At 38.1% G+C, this 18,871-nt stretch overlaps 1 protein-coding gene across 1 annotated transcript; it reads right to left on the minus strand.

Annotated features, from left to right (window-relative positions):
- Positions 1–1,783: 1,783 nt before the first annotated feature.
- Positions 1,784–13,744, minus strand: LOC131021265 (uncharacterized). The gene is made up of 15 exons (XM_057950376.1): positions 10,674–13,744; positions 10,460–10,588; positions 10,173–10,361; positions 10,034–10,077; positions 9,587–9,902; positions 9,337–9,421; positions 9,092–9,244; positions 6,834–6,929; positions 5,155–5,240; positions 4,817–5,032; positions 4,425–4,679; positions 4,150–4,297; positions 3,889–4,022; positions 2,548–2,634; positions 1,784–2,468 (listed from the first exon to the last, which is right to left on the minus strand). Exons 1-15 carry the CDS (start codon positions 13,377–13,379, stop codon positions 2,382–2,384), a joined length of 4,731 nt encoding a protein of 1,576 aa, XP_057806359.1. The 5' UTR covers positions 13,380–13,744; the 3' UTR covers positions 1,784–2,381.
- Between the last annotated feature and the right edge of the window lie 5,127 nt (positions 13,745–18,871).

Below are 18,871 nucleotides of genomic sequence, written 5' to 3' on the forward strand. Positions count from 1 at the left end.
ATTTATGCTTTTTTAATAAAGGATGTAAATATTTGCTGATAATAAATAAAAATATTTGTTAATAACCAAAAATGAAAATATTTAATAATAATTTTCCATTATATATTTGTGTAATAAAAAAATATAAATATTTGTTCCTTATCATGTATTTTTATATGAATATTATTTAATCTTTAGAAGTGATTATATATAATAAAACATTTTTTTGTTTATAATTATTTTCTTATTTTTTGGATTTCAATTCAATTTTAAAAATGGTTAATTACGCCAAAAACTCATGAACTTTGGCCCATTTTTCAAACTTTTCATGAACTTTTATTTTTAATCATCAATTCTCTCAATTTAAAGCAAAGCATCGTTCAAATTTTCTACACTTTTGAACTCCGATGAATATCGAGCTGACATGAACGTGGTTGTATCAAACTGACATGGCACTTACTTGAATTAAAAAATTGACACTTGAAAACTGACATGCCTACTCATATATATATAATCCATCCCTTTCCCTTCCCCCTCCTCCAAGTCCATTGGCGTCCTCACTACTGCCGCCGACAGCTCCATCAACCACCTCAAAACTCAAGTTCTAATAAATTCATCCCTCGGAGTCGGCATTTTTAAGAAGAAACCTCAATTTAGTACGGTCGGCGATTGAAATTTAGAAAACTGCATATTTTCGTATTTGAAGCTGTTGCTGCTAGGTTCGAACGAGCTGCGACTAAAATCGCTTCGAAAACAGGCTATGAAATTAGGCCTGAAATCACATTGAGAAATTTAGAAGACTGCAGATTTCCAGATTTCAAGATCTGAAGCTGTTTTAGCTAGGTTCGGACGGGCAGCGACTCAAACCGCTTCAAAAACGGCATGGAGATGATGATAGGAGAAGTTGATTGAAGAAAACTCTCGAGTGTTTGCAGGTTGTTGGCCGAAAATTTAATAGAGAAAAGGGAGTGGGAGTTGACGAGGTGGAGAGAGAGAGAGAGAGAGAGAGAGAGAGAGGGAGCCGTGAGAGAGAGATGTGAAGGCGGCGAAGCCGCCGAAGTCTGGGAAGGCGACAACTTGACTCAAACGACATCGTTTCAACCCCAATTAAACGACGTCGTTTTGCTTTCCATCCGACATTGCCATGTCATTTATCAGGTGATTTAATAACTGTTATGTCAACTTGTAATTTGGGGGTTTCTCAAAAAAGTGAAATTGAACAAGCATTTTGAATTCAAGAAATTGAAGGCAAAAATTAAAATTCATGAAAAGTTTAAATATCGGGTCAAAGTTCGTAAGTTTTGGCGTAATTACCCTTTTTAAAAATGAAAAGGAACGCATATTGATAGGAATTTCCCTATTTTTAACTTTTTGAATTCCAATTGAATACAAATTAAATGGACGTACATCACAGCATATTACTAAGTTTCTAATTTTCTTGATTTGAATCCTCAATTTTTAGTGAAACTAGTAATAATAAATGTATAAAACAAAAAAAAAATACTAATGTGGACTAAACGTGAGTGATATTCACATAACATTATAAAAGTATATGTCAACACAAACCATCACTACAACAGTGTAATCAGAAACTCCGTTTTATATCACAAATTGCCAACAGTGAGCATACACATAATAACATAGAGAAAGGGAAAGACAAGAGAACCGTCCATCGCCCCTTACTCCCGACTTCCTAGAAAATCTACTCACAACAATAGCACATACGATGATGAAATGTAAAGTTGCTCATTTATCCTTTCTTAGCAAAGTAGATACAAATATGATATGTATTAAAGCAAGAACATATATGAATAGCAAGTATACGAGTTAAAAAGAGTAAAAAAGGACGACACTATATCTTTACTGTTCAATTCTGCCTAAGATCTTAGTCCTCATAGCATAGAAGAGTTATTAATAGTGTTCCAACACCAAAAAAATTCCCTGGAGAAAGGACAAGGGAGAATTTCTATTCACGACAAGTTTCCTAGGGATCGGGGATCTGATCTATACACAGTTTTCTTGTATTCGATAACAACTAGAGAATCTAAGTATAGGAGATTCTTGTACAAGTTTTGTAAATTGACAGATGGTGACCCAAACCAGAAGAAAAGATATCAAAATTGGAAAAATACTAGATGGAGATGGTGTCCTCATCAGCAACTTGCACCAAAACCTAGTTCTTATTTCCGTAAGGGTATGCCAACGTTTTTCTGAAACTTCCTAGTTTAACCTAATGATCCCTTTTTTCATCTTTTTTCGAATCATATAATAGATCACTTCACATTATAATACAGTTCAGGCTTCTCATCAACAAGTTAGAAAGACTCATAGTAGACATTGGAATGCATCACCAGATCCATGAAATCACCTCTTCAAGGAGTCAAAATTAGCATACTGAATCGCTAGTTTACAGCTTCAAACAAGAGGACTTGGGGTTGTAGATGTCCTCTTTCACACATTGCAGCAACATCATTCCAGCAACCAATAACCTAGTCAAGAAAAATAGATCAAATACATCCTGAAGAAAGCCAACGTAAGGAAACTGAGGTAACAGTTAAGATATTGTACCTTCACAGTATTGTCATCATACATTATCCAGTGATCGTGATCACGACTGTAAGCAAAACAGTGATAGTGCTGCCCGTAATAGCAAACCTAACAGGGACACAAGTTGGAAATATTTGAATAGAAAGCGTAAACAATGTACTCAAGACAGATTGATAAGAGATAAATTGTTTAGTATATCACTATTTGTCTCAGTGTATAGGACTGCATGATGTACACAACTGCAGATATTTATTGCTCTACAATATAGAAGTTTGACAAACTATTGTCTGTGGATGCTGGCTCCAAAGAAGGCTGTATATAAGACAGCAAGATCTTTGGATAAAGATGAGATCAGGTGCACGAAGACATATTTGCACACTTGTATGCAGATACAACTAAAACAATCAGTAAAGAGTATAAACAATTACTCTGTTAAAATATAAATAATTTAGAAAGACTGCTTTTGATCCCAACCGAAGACAGGGAGCAGGAGTGCAGGACAAACAAATATCACCATTCAATTATAGTATTAAATAGTTGCTACAGTTAGTAGACGTGTAGAAAATAGAACAATCATTAACTCAAATTAAGAAGTGAAAGGGAAGACCCGAGAAGTCCTGGGAGAAACTATTAGCAAAAAACTGTTGTAATTACAAATAAACGTCGACAAGTATTTTGCCAAAACAATGGTGAGATATGACCCATATAATTCACCTCATAGTGGGAATAAAGGGATAGCTGCTTCTTGGTGTTAGTATTGGTGAAGGAAGGTCGCAAGTAAAGAAGCATAGCACTAACTCAAGGAAATAATCGATAATTTTCTAGAGGATCAGGTTCCAATCTAAGCTTTGTAAGTAGAAAACATATAGAACAAACTTGATTCTTTTCTTCAAGAGAAATCAAATCATACAGATCTAAGAAAGAATCTGGTATAATCTTTCCTCCAAAAAAGCCTAATTTGACAATCACACCACTACATCAAGACATGACATCCGTAGGATGGAAGTAAAATCAGTAATAAACCAAGAATTAGCTTCTCCAGGTTGGGTTATAATAACTGTTCTTCACATTTGAAATCCATAAAGTTGTAACTTATATTCAGGAAAAACCAAAATAAGCAACTGATGAAGCTATAAAACAAATTATGGTACTGTAACCAGAGGTCTAACTTATAATAATTCCAGTCTCTGTTTCCATTTTGGTTACCTAATAGCTCAATATATTCTGATGTTCTATTTTTTTAGCATCTGATTCCTCGAGAATATGTTCAATGGACATCTTGCAAGATATAAGATGTCACAAGGTTACCAGATGAAAAGTATGGTATTAATCTTAAAATTTCAGGAAGATTTAGCAACATACCACTGAAACCAAGCGATGTCTGTTCTGTGGATCAAGACCTCGATAAAGGATACTGATATCAATCTCAGTGGATAAAGCCACTAAAGTTGCCTTTATATCTTCGACATTCTCACATGTATTCTGCCATCCCAGGACTACAAGGCATAGAAAATGAATTAAGATCTATAACGAGAGCTAAATACTGCATGTATACATAATAGTTTAAGAAAGGCTAAAAGAAAGGAAGAATAGAAAAAGTGATATAAAAAATGAGAAAGCCACCTGTTGTGAAGACATGTGGTGGACTGGAGAGAAGGTGGTGGATATAGTTAGGCTTCCCACAGCCACCAGCCTCGGGGTCACAAGGTAACTGGTGATTCCTTTCAACCAGGTTCAAAAGCTCATCAAAGGAATCCTCAGGGTACATAACCTGAATAATAATGAAAGGAATTGCTTGGATTAGACATTTCATAAAGAAGAATCTCTTAAAAATTTCAAATTTTGCAACGACTAGACTAACTAAGCATTATCATGGAGACTTTGATCAAAAAACATACCTTCATTGTTCTCAGAGAACTGGCATTTATATTATGGAAGAAAGATGTGTATTTCAAGTATCTGGACTCCAAGCTACAGTTGTAACAGTTCATTCTCTCTAATATGTCCATTCCAAAAATTAAATGTGCGATACAGGGGCCTCGGCACTTGCCATCCACTGGTTCTGTATCCGATACATCACATGCAGGAGTAAAAGCTTGGTGGAGACAGTTAAATATTACCCCCAGCACTTCTGAAGCATCATTCATCTGACCCTGTAGGTCAGCACACTTTGATCACATATTTGGAAAGAGCATATGACCTCATACAAATGTTAAGAAAAATCTTAGGTAAACATTGTACTAAAAACCACAAACTGAAACAGCCGGAATAGCAGTAAAATTAGAGTTACCTCCTGGAAGAAATTACTGTCAGGATACAAGTTACTGAGAGCAACTCTCAAAGAGGTAGGTGCAACAGCTTCTCTCTTGTTATCCGTAGATGCCATGCTCAGACAAATAAAGATATCATACAATGCACATATAACACAAGGATCACCAACATGAACATGTTTAGATGATGCTTTCCCCAAAAATTCATCTCGAAACCGTCTTAGGTGCCATAATGACTGAATGACGAAAAAGAATAAGTATTTAGTCCCAACAAAAATTAGTACCATGAAGACTAAAAACAAATGCGCAAGTGGAAGTAATCAATGAAACAAAATAACAGCACACTTCCATTACCAACCTGAATTATAACATTGAGAAAACAGTTATATTCGCCAACTTCATTCTTTAACCCTGTTCCATATGTCTCTTTCCCATTTTCACCATCTGTCAAGGATGCATCACATTAAATACAAGTCACCAGGTCCTAAAATCTCATCGTCTGGCAGAATTTGATCACATGTAATATTGAAGCATAGAAAGCTTCCAACCAAAATAGACATACAGATAACTCTATGAACAAGATATAGAAATAAACAAATGAAAAACAACCGATCTAGTTTTCTTTAAAACATAATAACAAAATACTCAGGAGTGTTGTTTGGAACTATCAATAATATGTTTCTCAGGTTTTATTTGGGAATGAAACAGACCAAAACGGGAATACATCATTGCACTCATCAACCAGAATGCAAGTAATATTCAGCAATACATGGCTTTAAAAAGTTCAGTAAAAAAATTGAAATGATATTTGTTTTTCTATTTTGTTAAGTATCTTAGCATTAGCTACATGTTTTCATTTAATTATTCTTAATGTTTAATTGGTTTTGAATGTTACTTGACTGCCCTATAAAAACTGTCATTTATGTTCTTCATATAAATAATCATGAGTGTTAATTCCCTAAGGGGGCGTTTACTTTGAAGGATTAGCCTTGATAGATAAAAATAGTAAGGCCCTTTGCTTACTTTGATGGATTGAAACCTTAGGATATCCCAAGGCCCTTGATTATTACTATCATTCAAGCTAGTTTTGCTTGATTCTTATCCCATAGAAAAGGTGGGATTGGATATATCCTACTCTCGAGGATAAAAATACTCAATCATGTATATAATCAATCATGCAAAGTAAACGCCCCCTAAATTTTTTTTTATTGTCTATTATCTTAAGGTTTATGGAAGAAACTTGAGAGGTATAAAGTTCAATTGTGCATATAACTATTTATGTGCTTAACTTTTGAGATCAACAGTTAAATCTTAAAGTATTCATTTTGAGTTGAGGGAGGGGAGAGTAGTGGGGACTGAATCCAATACCTCTTCCTTCTACACAAGAGACATCCACCGCTTAGGCATCCCACAGGGACAATCTTAAAGTATTTTGACTATAATTATGTTATCTCAGGATAGGTTTAATTTATCAGTGTAATTTTGCATATTATAACAGTTTATAATTTTTGGCTTTAAGAAAAGTGCATAATATTTGTTAGTTAATCATCATGTAGTTTTTGTTTTATTTTGTAACTATGCATATTCTAACCATTTACTATTTTTTGCTTCAAAGAACAGGTGTGCAATTTATTGCTACTTAAGAAAATGACGAGTTAAGTCATTACAAAGGGAACCCATAATGCCCCAAACAGTGATGTCATCCTAACTAAAGATACGACTCAAAATCTATAGCAGCATGTGAAACCAAATAAATAAATTAAAATTGCCCAATCCGGTAAACCTTTTTGTGTAAGTTAAACATTTTATTTTACAATAAAACATAGGAAGATTCTAATAAATTCAAAGTTGGTTTAGTGATGGAGGATTGCTTCTTTCCTCAAGGTACATGGGGCCTTATTTTCAAACATATCAAAGAGGAATAGGAGCAATAAATTCGGGACCGAAGGTGTATATAAATTAAGATTACATTCCTGTGAACAGTAGAAACAAACATAAAAAGAAGATAAACAGGAGAAAGGCAAATAGGACAGATACCAAGGCTTTCGCGTACAGCTTTCTTAAGGTCAGCTTGAAACCTTTCTTCATCGTCCTCTTCTACAAGATGCTGTCTCAATGTATTTTCTCCATTATCTAAATATTTCAACCATGGTAAGAGATAAACCTCGTCAAATGAAGAAATACATTAACTACAGAATATATATCCTAAAAACAAAAATAATGGTAATAGCAAAGTTGTTGATGCACTGACTGCCGAATCATCAGTTAGTAGATTTTACAATATTCTGGAAATTTCACAAAAAATTTAAACCGAAACCATGAGGGTTCCTTTTTTTTTTTTTAAAAAAAGAGGACCAATAATGGTTCCCCATTGACAGTTATAATGCCAAATTATGAGTAAATAAAAAAACACAAGACAACCGCTTCATGATATTCCGTAGAATCATAATGCAGACAACAAGTGAAAGACTATCGCAATAAATGCAAATTTGACAATGTACTATGATGGACATTTTTACTATAAAGCATTTCCAATAACAGGCGGTATCATAATGCCCTCCCATTGTAAAAATATGCAAGATTAAGATGAAATAAAATCAAAACACTTTCTAGTTCAGGAAAAGGCATATCTCTCTCACTTTAGAAATTATCCGTCAGTTTTCATAACAATAAGAAGAAACAAGTCCACAGTTTTATACATCTTTCCATAACCATTCATAAGATTGAGATATTATATACACATTATTCAATCTACAGTTCTAGTAATGTGTGCTACAGATAGATAACATGATCAGAATTTACTTGGTTAGACAACATTAAAGAATGTTTATAACTACAGATAGATAATATAACATCATCTTAGTATAATAAGAGTAGCACAGATAGATTAACTATAAATAAACATTATTACAAGTATATTCATTAATACAAATATTTTAATATAAATTATCACCCTGATAAAACAAATATGTCAAGTTACATGTAATGTTAATAGATGAAGAATAGAATATCATATACCATCTAATGGCCTCTTTATCTAATACATTAAAAAAAGAATAAGAATTCATTTTAGCGAGTGTAGAAGTTTCAAGGGGGTAATGTAATCACCCATTAAGAGTGACAATATATATTGAACTTGCATGCTTCAATTAACATCACTAAAACATGAATATAGATTTGCAAATTATCTTTCAAGAATCCATCTTCTGAGCAATTCTATATTACAAAGACCACTAAAGTGTGTTTCAAATAAAAACTTCTTATTATGAGAACTATGAGAACTCTTGCACTAAACCTATAAAGTAACAAGACAATGACGTGCAACTTAGTTGATAAGATGCTTCCCCTCCAATCATTAGGTTAGGGTTTCGAGCCATCATGAGGGTAAATGGGGAACCATTATTGTCCTCTTTAATATATATAAATATATATATAGGGTGCGGTTCCAATGAGATTTTTATTTTCTGTGAGAAATGAGAATAACGAATAAATCAATAAAATCTACAAACAAAATCTCGCACCCTCCAGGGTTTGAACCCAGATGAGAATGCCTGTTCACGCGTTACATTGATTTATTCATAGAAATTATTGACTTATTCGCGCGTGTTCTCAAACATTCTCAATTCTCAATGGAACCTCTCCCCCCCCCCCCCCTTCTCTCTCTATATATATAGGGGTGGGTTAATACTAAGAATGCTATCTTCCGTAAGAAATAAGAATACTGCATAAATCACTATGTACTATGTAGTGTTGCATAAGTTGCAGTATAATACTGCACAAATTTTACACGGGTTCGAATCTTGGAGGGAGCGAAAATTTTATCTAATTAATTGAATTCCGTTATGCAGTCATTACAAGCAAGCACATTATGCAACATATTTACTGGCTTATGCATTCATTCTCATTTCTCACCACATTTGTCCATTCTCATTTGATCTTCTCCCTATACACACACACACACACACACATAGTAAGTGCACTAAAATCCTATACGTTATTCACAGTTTTGCTGAGTGTAGAGTTCAGTGCAGTTACTTTATTTGTTAAGTGCAAGAGTTATCACAGAGTTTTTATTTGAGCTACTCCCAATGTGTGCGTGTGTGTGTGTATTACAAAAGACCTAGGTCAACTTTTATTGAGAGGCACTAATGTTAAACAACTTGGGATGTGCGTAAAAAGTAAAAACAATAACAATACGTGAGCTCTATAAATCAAACTCTAGCATACTGAAAAAAAGAAAAGATTGATTAACATTTCAACTTAATTATAGACAATATTTTTAACAAATTACATACCTCCATTTCCTTGGGAGTTTCCCCCAACTCTAGGTAGACCAAGATCATTGCCATCTACAAATTTGGTTGGACCCTTGTGTCGTCTACCTCTCCTTCCCGAGCGTTGTTCAATATAATTGCCACCATCCTGTGGAATACCTTCATTTGGTGAGCCTGGAAAAAGGATAAAGTGATAGCATGCATGAAATTAAGTCAGCCAGAAGACGTGTGAAAATATAAGTCTGTAACATGATCAAGATTGCTACCGTTTCTCAACAAAGGCTCATTTGCATTATTTGTCGCTGTTCCCTCCATATAATTGGCAAATCCACCCTCCTGCATTACGAGACCCTGTAGAAAAAATGATGTCACAGATATCAGAAACAAGTTTTAATTTTGGTTTCTAGAAACAAAACTTCCAAACAATTTAAAGACATTTCTTCTTCCAGTGAATTATCAACAGTATAGAATCCTCACGTGATTTCAGACATGGAAATCTCAGAATAGTACGTTCACCTTTCTATTTGTCTGCTGCTCATTGGCATATTTGTCATCATCACTATGTTTCCAATTGGCCTCTAGCATCTCAAATGAATCTGTCTTCCCATTGGTTGTGTTCAAAGTTCTTTTATGCTGCTCAGCGAGATGCTTCTGTTTGGCCTCATTTTCTACGCGTCTTTGATATTCCAAAGTTTCTTCAAGCTTTCTTTCTTCAGCTTCAAGTTCAATTATTTGTTGGTACTCTTCATCATGTACTTTTAAGGTATCAACTCGTCCAGAAAAAGCAATTCCAAGACTTGGGTATTCCACTTCCTGATCACTTGGAAATAAACTAAAACCAAATGTAGACGTGGTATTAAGCAATGAATCTCACACAAAGTACTTCAAAAAAATATGTGCAGCATTAGCATTGATATACTTGCATTTGCATATATATACTTTATGAGTAAAACAGATACATACATCTCTTTATCAGTGTGATCTAGGAAGTTACCATTACTGATAGCCTGAAGAATAAGGGACAACAAAAATTTGTCAGCATCTTTCTTATTGTTCTCATGTGAGGTGAAAAAGGCTATTAATATGATCTCAAGTTTCAGACCTTTTGATCCTTGTTTTTTAGGTTCTCCCTACTTTTTTTCCTATCCCTCGTCCTCTCATGCACATGTTTTGAACAATTAATTAATGCACCACCCTTCTTGGCATCCTGAGCAAGTTCAGCTAAAAATGCCTCCCTCGCAGCATCAGATTTTTTTGTAGCATCTTTCTCAGCCAGATCCTCCACGTGTGCCTGCAAAAATACAGAAATAATGAACCTCCAATTCATATCCGAGTGACATGAAAATAATTGAAGGACTTTTCACAAAAGGCATTTCAAAGGATACTGACCCGCACAAATGATTTGACTAAAGGTAATAAGATTGATCTGAAATCATGGTAAGATGCAGCCTCAAGCTTAACTTCAAGTTGCTGCATCCCTGAAACTATTCTCATGATTCTTGCATCTATTTTGCTGATCTGATTCATTGATATATGTGAGATAAATCTGCGAAGAAAATACTGGATAGAAAGCCAACTAAAATAACAGAATTAGGGACTAAACCTCAGTAGATACGTGTTCTTTCTGTCTCTGTATTGCAGCTTCTACGCAAGAATCCACCTGATGAAGATGGTCCTTCATTCTCCAATCATATTCTTCACCAGATTCTAGGTCACTGGGATGAGATGTAATGCCACTGTAAGCTTCCTCAAAACCAAATTGGTTCATATTTAGGGACTCTGCATCCTTGAGAACATTAGCTATAGCATCTAACTCAAATCTATTGCTGATAAGTGTAATTTCACAGTCATTTTCGATGAGTTCTTCGCGCCTTTTCTTAAGGACATATTCATAACTTTGACAAACAAAACCCACTGCATTTTCTCTTTTCTTTCCTTCTTCCAAACACAGGTCTTCCAAAGCCTGCAATGCCTCCTCGTAGTTTAAATGCTCACATTTTCTCTCGCACAAGCCCTGGAGATGGTAAGACTCCTTCTCTAGCAACTGGAGTATTTCTAGACCTTGCTGAGCTTTTTCCGCTGTCACACGTTTCCAGTATGCCAACTGTTCGCTGGCTGAGGCAAATGTAAATATCCAGGACAATAATGCATCAGAATCGAGTATAACACCATTCTCATAGCTGACATGGGACGAAATAGGTGCACCCGAAACACCATTAACAACATTGCTAAAGGATAAACAAGGGATCTTGCAGGGAAGACATTGCTCATCAATCACCAAAAGGGAAGCATCTTGTGTAAGCATTATCTTCTCCATAATATCACCCTGCACTGGACCACTGGAATCATCTGCCATGGTTTTATCAGAGTATCTATTTAATCCACAAGTCTGATAAATTTCCTGCAAAAATTTTAGGATTTTTTTAAGCTCAGGAGCACCCAGAAAACAGATGCACAATGGTGTTTGGTTCACTTTGAAGTCAAGTTGAGAACCACAAGCTATACTCTGCAGCTCCTCCAAAGCAAAGTGTATAACCTTGCTTAGATGACTTGATGCCAGGCATTTGTGTTTAATAAGTGCCTCGAAAAGAGAATGGATTCGTTCAAGAAGCTTTGTGCGCTCGAGGTCATCAGATAAAGGCCAGTCAAAGAGTGAATTTTCCTTACTACTTCGAAGATCATTACAGTCCATCCACTCAACATCTTCAAACTTCCTGATATCCTGCTTACTGCCATTGCAATCCTCACTAGATTTCTTCTTTCCAGGTGATGAGTCCCTTTCATTTTCATTGCAGTAAGTGTCAAGAAAACAGTCTTTTGAATCATTTGCATTGTGTCTATGGCTTGATTCATCAAACAAATCATGTGTATCAGATTTCGATTGTTTTTCAAGCATTCGAATAGCTACAGTCAATTCCACTGGTTTCCAGGAACAGTTAAGAAGCATTTCAACCCAATCATCCTCCACATTTTCGGGTAGAATTGACTGCATTTTGGGCAACAAACTTCCCAAGTGCTCCTGCACAACATGGTGCATGAATGAACTAGCGTCTGCAAAAATCTCATTGCAGCGACAGCAGGTCCAAAACTTCCAAACTTTATTAGCTTCCCCAAAAGATAGAGCTTCATTAAGTACTTCACTAAATGCACTATCCTTAAATGAATTAAAATGTGCCCTTAGATCCGAAATCTTAATTGTCAGCAAATTTTTCTTCCCCTCTGAACTCAGAGTGTTCCAATACGATTTGACCAAATCCATCCTGTCATCTGATGATGTCGTTTTCCTCATATTCCCACTTTTCCTCCTCTCCCCTACTCTCTGGCCTGATCCCAGACCCGAATCCTTGCTATTATTAGTATTCTTATCCCCATCATTATTTCCCAAATGGGGAGACTCTGACTTCTGCTGTATAATCCGAGCTGCAGCCACCTTCACCTCAATGTCTTTCCTACGCTCATCTTCGGTCTTGGCAACCTTTTTAATCTCATTTGGCCTTCTTACCTGAACTAATCTCAACTCCATCGGATCTTCAGGAGCCCTCCTGAGTGGAATAAACTGAAGCTTATCGTCTCCATTTCCCAGATTTTTCATCCAACTCGATATAGACGCAATATTCGCCTTCTGTATCAATGCTTTGAGCTCGCCCTGGACATGAGAAACCCGAGCCTCGGCTGTAGATATTTTCTGCTGACTCTCCTCCTGCAAATTCTCCTTAGCAGGATCGACAGGGTTTTCAATTGCCAAAGCCCTCTCACATTCCTGCATCACCTCCTCATACTCCTTGGCATCATTAGCCGCCTCATACAACAAATTCGCATAAAAATGCGCAAACTCAACTGAACTAGGGGACAGGCTCACCGCCCTCCTCGCACTCTCGATCGCATTCCTCACATGCCGCTGTTTCACGTTGGAGTCGTCGATAATCGAAGACACCTTCACGCACACAGTCCCCTGAACGCGGTGAATCAAGGCCGAGTGCGGCGAATTCTCGTGTTTACAGCACAAATCCTTCATCAACCTTAGGGCTTTTGTATGGTTCCCCCGGCGCAACGCCGTGAGAGCCCGTTCGCACTCGAGCTTTACCGAAGCATATGATGCAGACGTAACTACATTGTTATTGCTTTCTGGAATCGTGGCCTCTGATTTAACAGATGTTCCGTTGATGGATTCCGCGGATTGGTCGAGGCCTGAAAGGGAGCAATCGACGATAGCAGCGGCGCCGTTGGAAGATGCGATATCCGCCGCCGCCGCCGGCAGCTGCGAAGGTTTTTTGGAGCGAGGAGCGGCGTTCCGCTTCTTGTGCCCCATATGAGAATTTTCCGGCGGTTAATCAATTGCATGCATCAAATCCTAGTCATGCGCCTACTGAATCTACATATATATATATATGTATGGTTTCTGTATCTATCTATCTATATACTGTATAAAAGTAACAACTATTCAGCACACACACACGCAGAGCGGCTCACACACACACGCAGAGAAATCTAGAAGCAGAGCGATTTAAGGGGAGGCGCGCGTACCAGAGATACATGGAGATATATACATATAGATGTGCGTCAGTGCGTGTGTGTGAGTAGGGATGGATAGTGTGTGTTGTGTGTGAAATAAGAACACACCAAACCAGTTGGGGTTGAAGATGAACACCAAACACTGACTTTGGTGTGAATTTTTATTTGAGCATACAATATGGTATAGTATGTAAATAAATTTAATTAAACGAGTAAAATTGAAATTAAAGAAAATGTACAATCCACTCAAATCAAAAGAACAGTCGAAAATGTATGCTATTATTGTGGATATTGTTTAAAATTTTAGTTTTTTCTTTCTTTTTCTCATTTTGTAAATAAAATATATTTTTCTCATGTACATCTTTACTGAAAGCTCATGAAATTAACTTTAATTTTATAAGTAAGTACACAACTTTCTCAAACTCTTTTTCTCATCCAATTAATTAACTCTCATCTAATTAATTGATTGTTATTCCTAAAGAAAATTAATTGACTGTTGTAAATCATTTTATTTTAACTTGACTTCAACAGGGAAAAAACAATTAACGTATAAAAGAAAATTAACCAATTTAATTAAAATATGTCTTTAAAATCAATTTTCAACTTTAAATGAAATAGTAAACAAACCAGGTCGCTCACAAATTATTCGAGCCCGGCTCAAAAAAAGTTCGTTCAAATTTATTTAGTGAAGTTCGATAAATAAATAAATCAAACTTGAGTATAGTAGTAATCGGCTCGTTAATTCGTGAATAAGATCGTTAAGTGATTTCAGCTTGAAAATTAATGATACAATTTATGTTTATCTTTTAAAAATGGGCTAAGGTGCAGATTGGTCCCTGAACTCGACCCCCCTAGAGCGTTGAGCCCCCCATACTCGGTCAAGGCGCGTTGACCTCCCTGAACTCCCGAAAGAATGGTGCATTTAAGTCCACTCGTTTAACGGCTGTTAAACGCCGTTTAACTTTAATCTTTTCTCTTTTTATTTTGCGGAGGGTCCCACTCCTCTCTCTCTCCCCCCAATGGATTCCCTCACTGTCAAAGCGTACACGACGGGGACGCGAAAGCGCCGGAAGGTTTCAACGCCGACGACGGCAAAACAAGGTGGCACAAGACAGGTAAACCCCGATCGATCTCCAGCAGCGAAAGCATGAAAGGGTACAAGAAAATCCTGGTGTTGTACACCGACTACGAGCGGCAGCGGAAGCTGGAGAAGACGAATTGTTGTACACCCACCATAACGATGTGCCCACCATCTCCCCATGCAACTTCCACGGCGTCTCCTGCAACTCCTCCGCATCTCCTCTTCTCCCTCCAAACCCTCACTCTCCAAAACTCAAACATCTCCGGCTCCATCTCCGCTGCCGCCAAACTTCCCTGCGCCGCCGCCCTCACCTCACTAGATATGTCCCTAAACTTCCTCTCCAACCTTCCCGCCCTCGCCGCCTGCCCCGCCCTCACCTTACTCAACCTCTCCTCAAACTCCATCGACCCATTCCCCCACTCCCCACCACGCGCCACCGCAATACCCTCCCTAAAAACCCTCGATCTCTCCCACAACAACATCTCTTGCGACACCTCCACCGCATGGCTCCTCTCCGGCGCCGAATTCCCCTCCCTGCAGCATCTCTCACTCCAATTCAACAACCTCGTTGGAATCCTCCCCTCCAAGAACCTCGCGCATTTGGATCTCGCTAGAAACAACATCTCCCGTAATTTCCCCAAATTCAGCGACTGCTCCAGCTTGCAGCACCTCGACTACTTTAGTTTCATACCAGAATGTTAACAGAGACGGCGGAGTCGAGCACGCAGACGAACCAGTAGAGGCAACCGGTGAGGACGATGGCGGCGGTGGAGAAGAGATTGAGGGAATCCATTGGAGAGAGAGAGAGAGAGAGGAGTGGGACCCACCGCAAATATATAAAAAAAATTAAGTTAAACGGCGTTTAACAGCCGTTTAACGAGTGGACTTAAATGCACCCTTCTTTCGGGAGTTCGGGGAGCTCAACGCACCTTGACCGAGTATGGGGGGCTCAACGCTCTAGGGGGGTCGAGTTCAAGGACCAATCTGCACCTTTGTCCTTTAAAAATTAATGATAATTGTATTAAATATCTAATTAACGATGTTTCTTATAAAAAATAATTAATATATTTATTATTTTGAATAAAATAATTTATATTCAAAAGAAAAAAATACTATCAATATTTTGAATATAAGTATAAATTTAGAAAGTTTGTGTACCTTTGGTTGAGCTCGTGAGCCTCAAAATATTCAATAAACTCAACTTGATATTAAATAAATCAAATTTGAGTATAATGCTATTTGATTCAACTCGATTTCATGATACTCTTCTTCTTTTTCATGAGGGGATTACACTCGGAATTTTAAATGATCATAACTTGATCTTCGAGCTGATGATAATCACCATTTATTTATCATAGTTTTCTATTTAAAATTATAAAAAATATTATTTTGTCTCTATAGCCCCGAAATATATCATAATCACTATATACTTATTATAGTCTTTTATTTAAAATTAAAGAAAAATATTTTTTATTCCTATAGCCTCAAACTATATTTTTTATAATTAAAATAATTTCCAACGAAAAAGCTAGTGGTCTTTATTTTGTATTGGTTAATTTGTGTTTTTTTTCGACAATATAAGCGTTGTTTACTACCTCAACGTGGCTAAACCTAAGAAAACCCCCCCCTTTCCCCCGCGTTTTAACGGCCCCAAACGCTGTTATTTAATTTTTTTTTATTATTTTAATGAAGGTGGCCCCATTTTCTCTCTCCAGCAAATCCCCAACCTCCGCTGCCGCTTCCCCCGCCACCGCCAGCTCAGCCTTTCTCTCTCTACAGCACATATCAGTCGATGAGCGGCCATGGAGGACCGCCGCCGCTGCCATTTTCGTCCTCTTTCGTGACCGGCGGCGTCTGAACTTCGGCCGCGCCGTCCCGTTCGGCGGTGTCTCGATCTCTCTCTTCTCCTCACGGTCTCGGCAACAGCAGTCAAGGAGAGGCTGCTGCCCTCGCTCCTCGAACGCCTGTACCGCTTCTCGTCGCCACCGGCGTCTGTGCCGCCTCGCCTTCGCCCAGCCCCAGTCGCCGCCGCCTTGTGCCGCCGCCTCTCCCAGTCGGACATGCAGCCCCAGAAACGAAAAGGAACCCTCCCCACCCTTCGACTCTCAACAACCCAAACCAAGATAAGTAAAGGAATTTCATATTTAAAAAAAATTGAATCTTGAGTTGTTTTCGAATTTTATTGAAACGTGAGTCTTTGGGTGAATTTGTTCTCATGGTTTGTTTGTCTCTCAAATTGTGAAGAGTCCGATGAGCGACGGTGAAAGGCATGGCTGGCGGTGGCGGGGAAAGCGGCAACGTAGGTTGGGGAAGACATGTCTGGGGGTGGCGGCGGCGGGGATGGGGTGAGAAGGTTGGTGGTAGTGACGTGTGAAATGGGGCCCACCTTCATTAAAATAATAATAAAAAAAATAAAAACGGCGTTTGGGGGGGGCCGTTAAAACGCGGGGGGAGGGGGGGATTTGCTTAGGTTTAGCCACGTTGGGGTAGTAAACATCACTTACCCTGACTATAGGGTCCTATACGCGATAGGGACCCCAACGTTGGGGGGGAATTTGGTACTTAACCCTTTTTTTTAATGTTGGCATCAATCAATTCAGGATTCGATTTTGATATGAAAAACCTTATCACAGTGACGTTAAAAACAAATTACCTTTAATAATTAAAAATATTTTTTTTCTTGAAAAAACTAACCTATGGATCACCCTTCCCATTTCTAGACCCCCCCACCCACCCACCCACACACACTATTCTAAAGATATCATTGATTGAAATAATTTTAGTTTGATTCGGTACGTGATTCGAATTTTTAATATTCCAATATAGAATTTTATGAATTGAATACAAATCCAAATACAAATAATTTTTTGATTTGATTAGTTATCAAATACAATTCAAAAATCATGATATTCGATTCAGTATTAAAAATATTCAATTACAAATATACATATATAAATACATATTTATGTTTAAAAACTAAAAAATAAAATAGATATAAAGTAAAATAGACGAAAAAAATATTTAATAATAAGGGTTAAGTACCAGATTCCCCATATCGATGGCGTCCCTATCGCGTATAGCCCCTTATAGTCAGGGTCAAAGCTGCCCACTACCTCAACGTGGCAAAATCGCACCAATTCCTCCCCCCCTGCCTTTTTAACGGACACTAACACCATTAGAAAAAATCTTTAAAAAAAAAAATTCAGGTGCGCCCCGGGACTCACTCATCTCTTTCTCTCTCCTTTATTTTCAGATCTGGCGCCTCACCACCTCACACCCATCGACACCTCCCCCTCTTCGGCAGAATCCGCCGCTGCGGCTTCCTCCGGCGAAGCCAATCAGCATTGGCTGTCCGTCGGAGAAGGTGATAAACAAAAAATGGAGCCACACTTCATCTCTCTACTGCTCCTCCTTCTCCCGCCGCTCCTCAATTTTCTCTCTCTCTAAATTCAGTCTGCGGAAGCGGCGGTGGAGCCACTAGTGTCATCAAAGTGAATTATAAATTCGCCGGCTCCGACACCAATCTCAGCACCCTCAGCGCTCACAATGATGTCCGCCACCCCTTCATTCTCATCGGCGTCGACCTGCCCCTCGGAGGCACCGGTCATAAGTGGGGGAAATGGGCTGCCAAGATACGGAATGGGCTCTTTCTCTGCAGATCTAGGTTTCTGTAGATTCTGCCGTCTTCATCGGCGGAGCTCCTGCCGCTGGAATTTGGGGCAAAGGTGGGGGAGAGAGTGATGGTGGTGGAAACTATTTGGTGTTGAACTTTTGGTTCCTGAACTTGTGGAGACGGAGGAAGACGTGGTGGTGGTGGTGATGATGGTAGTGGAGGAGGCGACAGAGATGGAGGTCGGCCGACGGCCTTTCACTGGAGGAGGAGCCGTGGCGGTAGAGCTTGAGAGAGGGAGAGACGGATCAGATAGGCGGCTGTTTAAAAAAAAAGAACAACTAACGGTGTTAACGTCCGTTAAGTGACGGGGGTGAATTTGGTGCGATTTTGCCACGTTTAGTGTTGGATTTGTATACTGAAAGCAAGAACGTTTTATGCTTGTATACAATGTTTCCTAAGTTCACTATCTAATCTCCTATCTGATTGTGTTCATGATTGCATATGTATGTTCTTTATCTCTATATAAGTAGATTATATGGTGTGTTGTAGATCACAGAAGACCATATAATTGGAATAACCTTAAGATATAATATAA

Source organism: Salvia miltiorrhiza, chromosome 4 (genome assembly GCF_028751815.1).
Source record: "Salvia miltiorrhiza cultivar Shanhuang (shh) chromosome 4, IMPLAD_Smil_shh, whole genome shotgun sequence".
In the NCBI taxonomy this organism is placed as follows: Eukaryota; Viridiplantae; Streptophyta; class Magnoliopsida; order Lamiales; family Lamiaceae; genus Salvia; species Salvia miltiorrhiza.

Bases quoted from the DNA above. Each gene is read 5' to 3' on its own strand.
- LOC131021265 (XM_057950376.1), bottom strand. From the start codon at position 13,379: ATGGGGCACAAGAAGCGGAACGCCGCTCCTCGCTCCAAAAAACCTTCG. The intron at 10,078-10,172 runs GTCTGAAACTTG...CTTATTCTTCAG, and splicing joins TAAAAAACAAGGATCAAAAG to GCTATCAGTAATGGTAACTT. The intron at 4,680-4,816 runs GTAACTCTAATT...GCTGACCTACAG, and splicing joins ACAGTAATTTCTTCCAGGAG to GGTCAGATGAATGATGCTTC.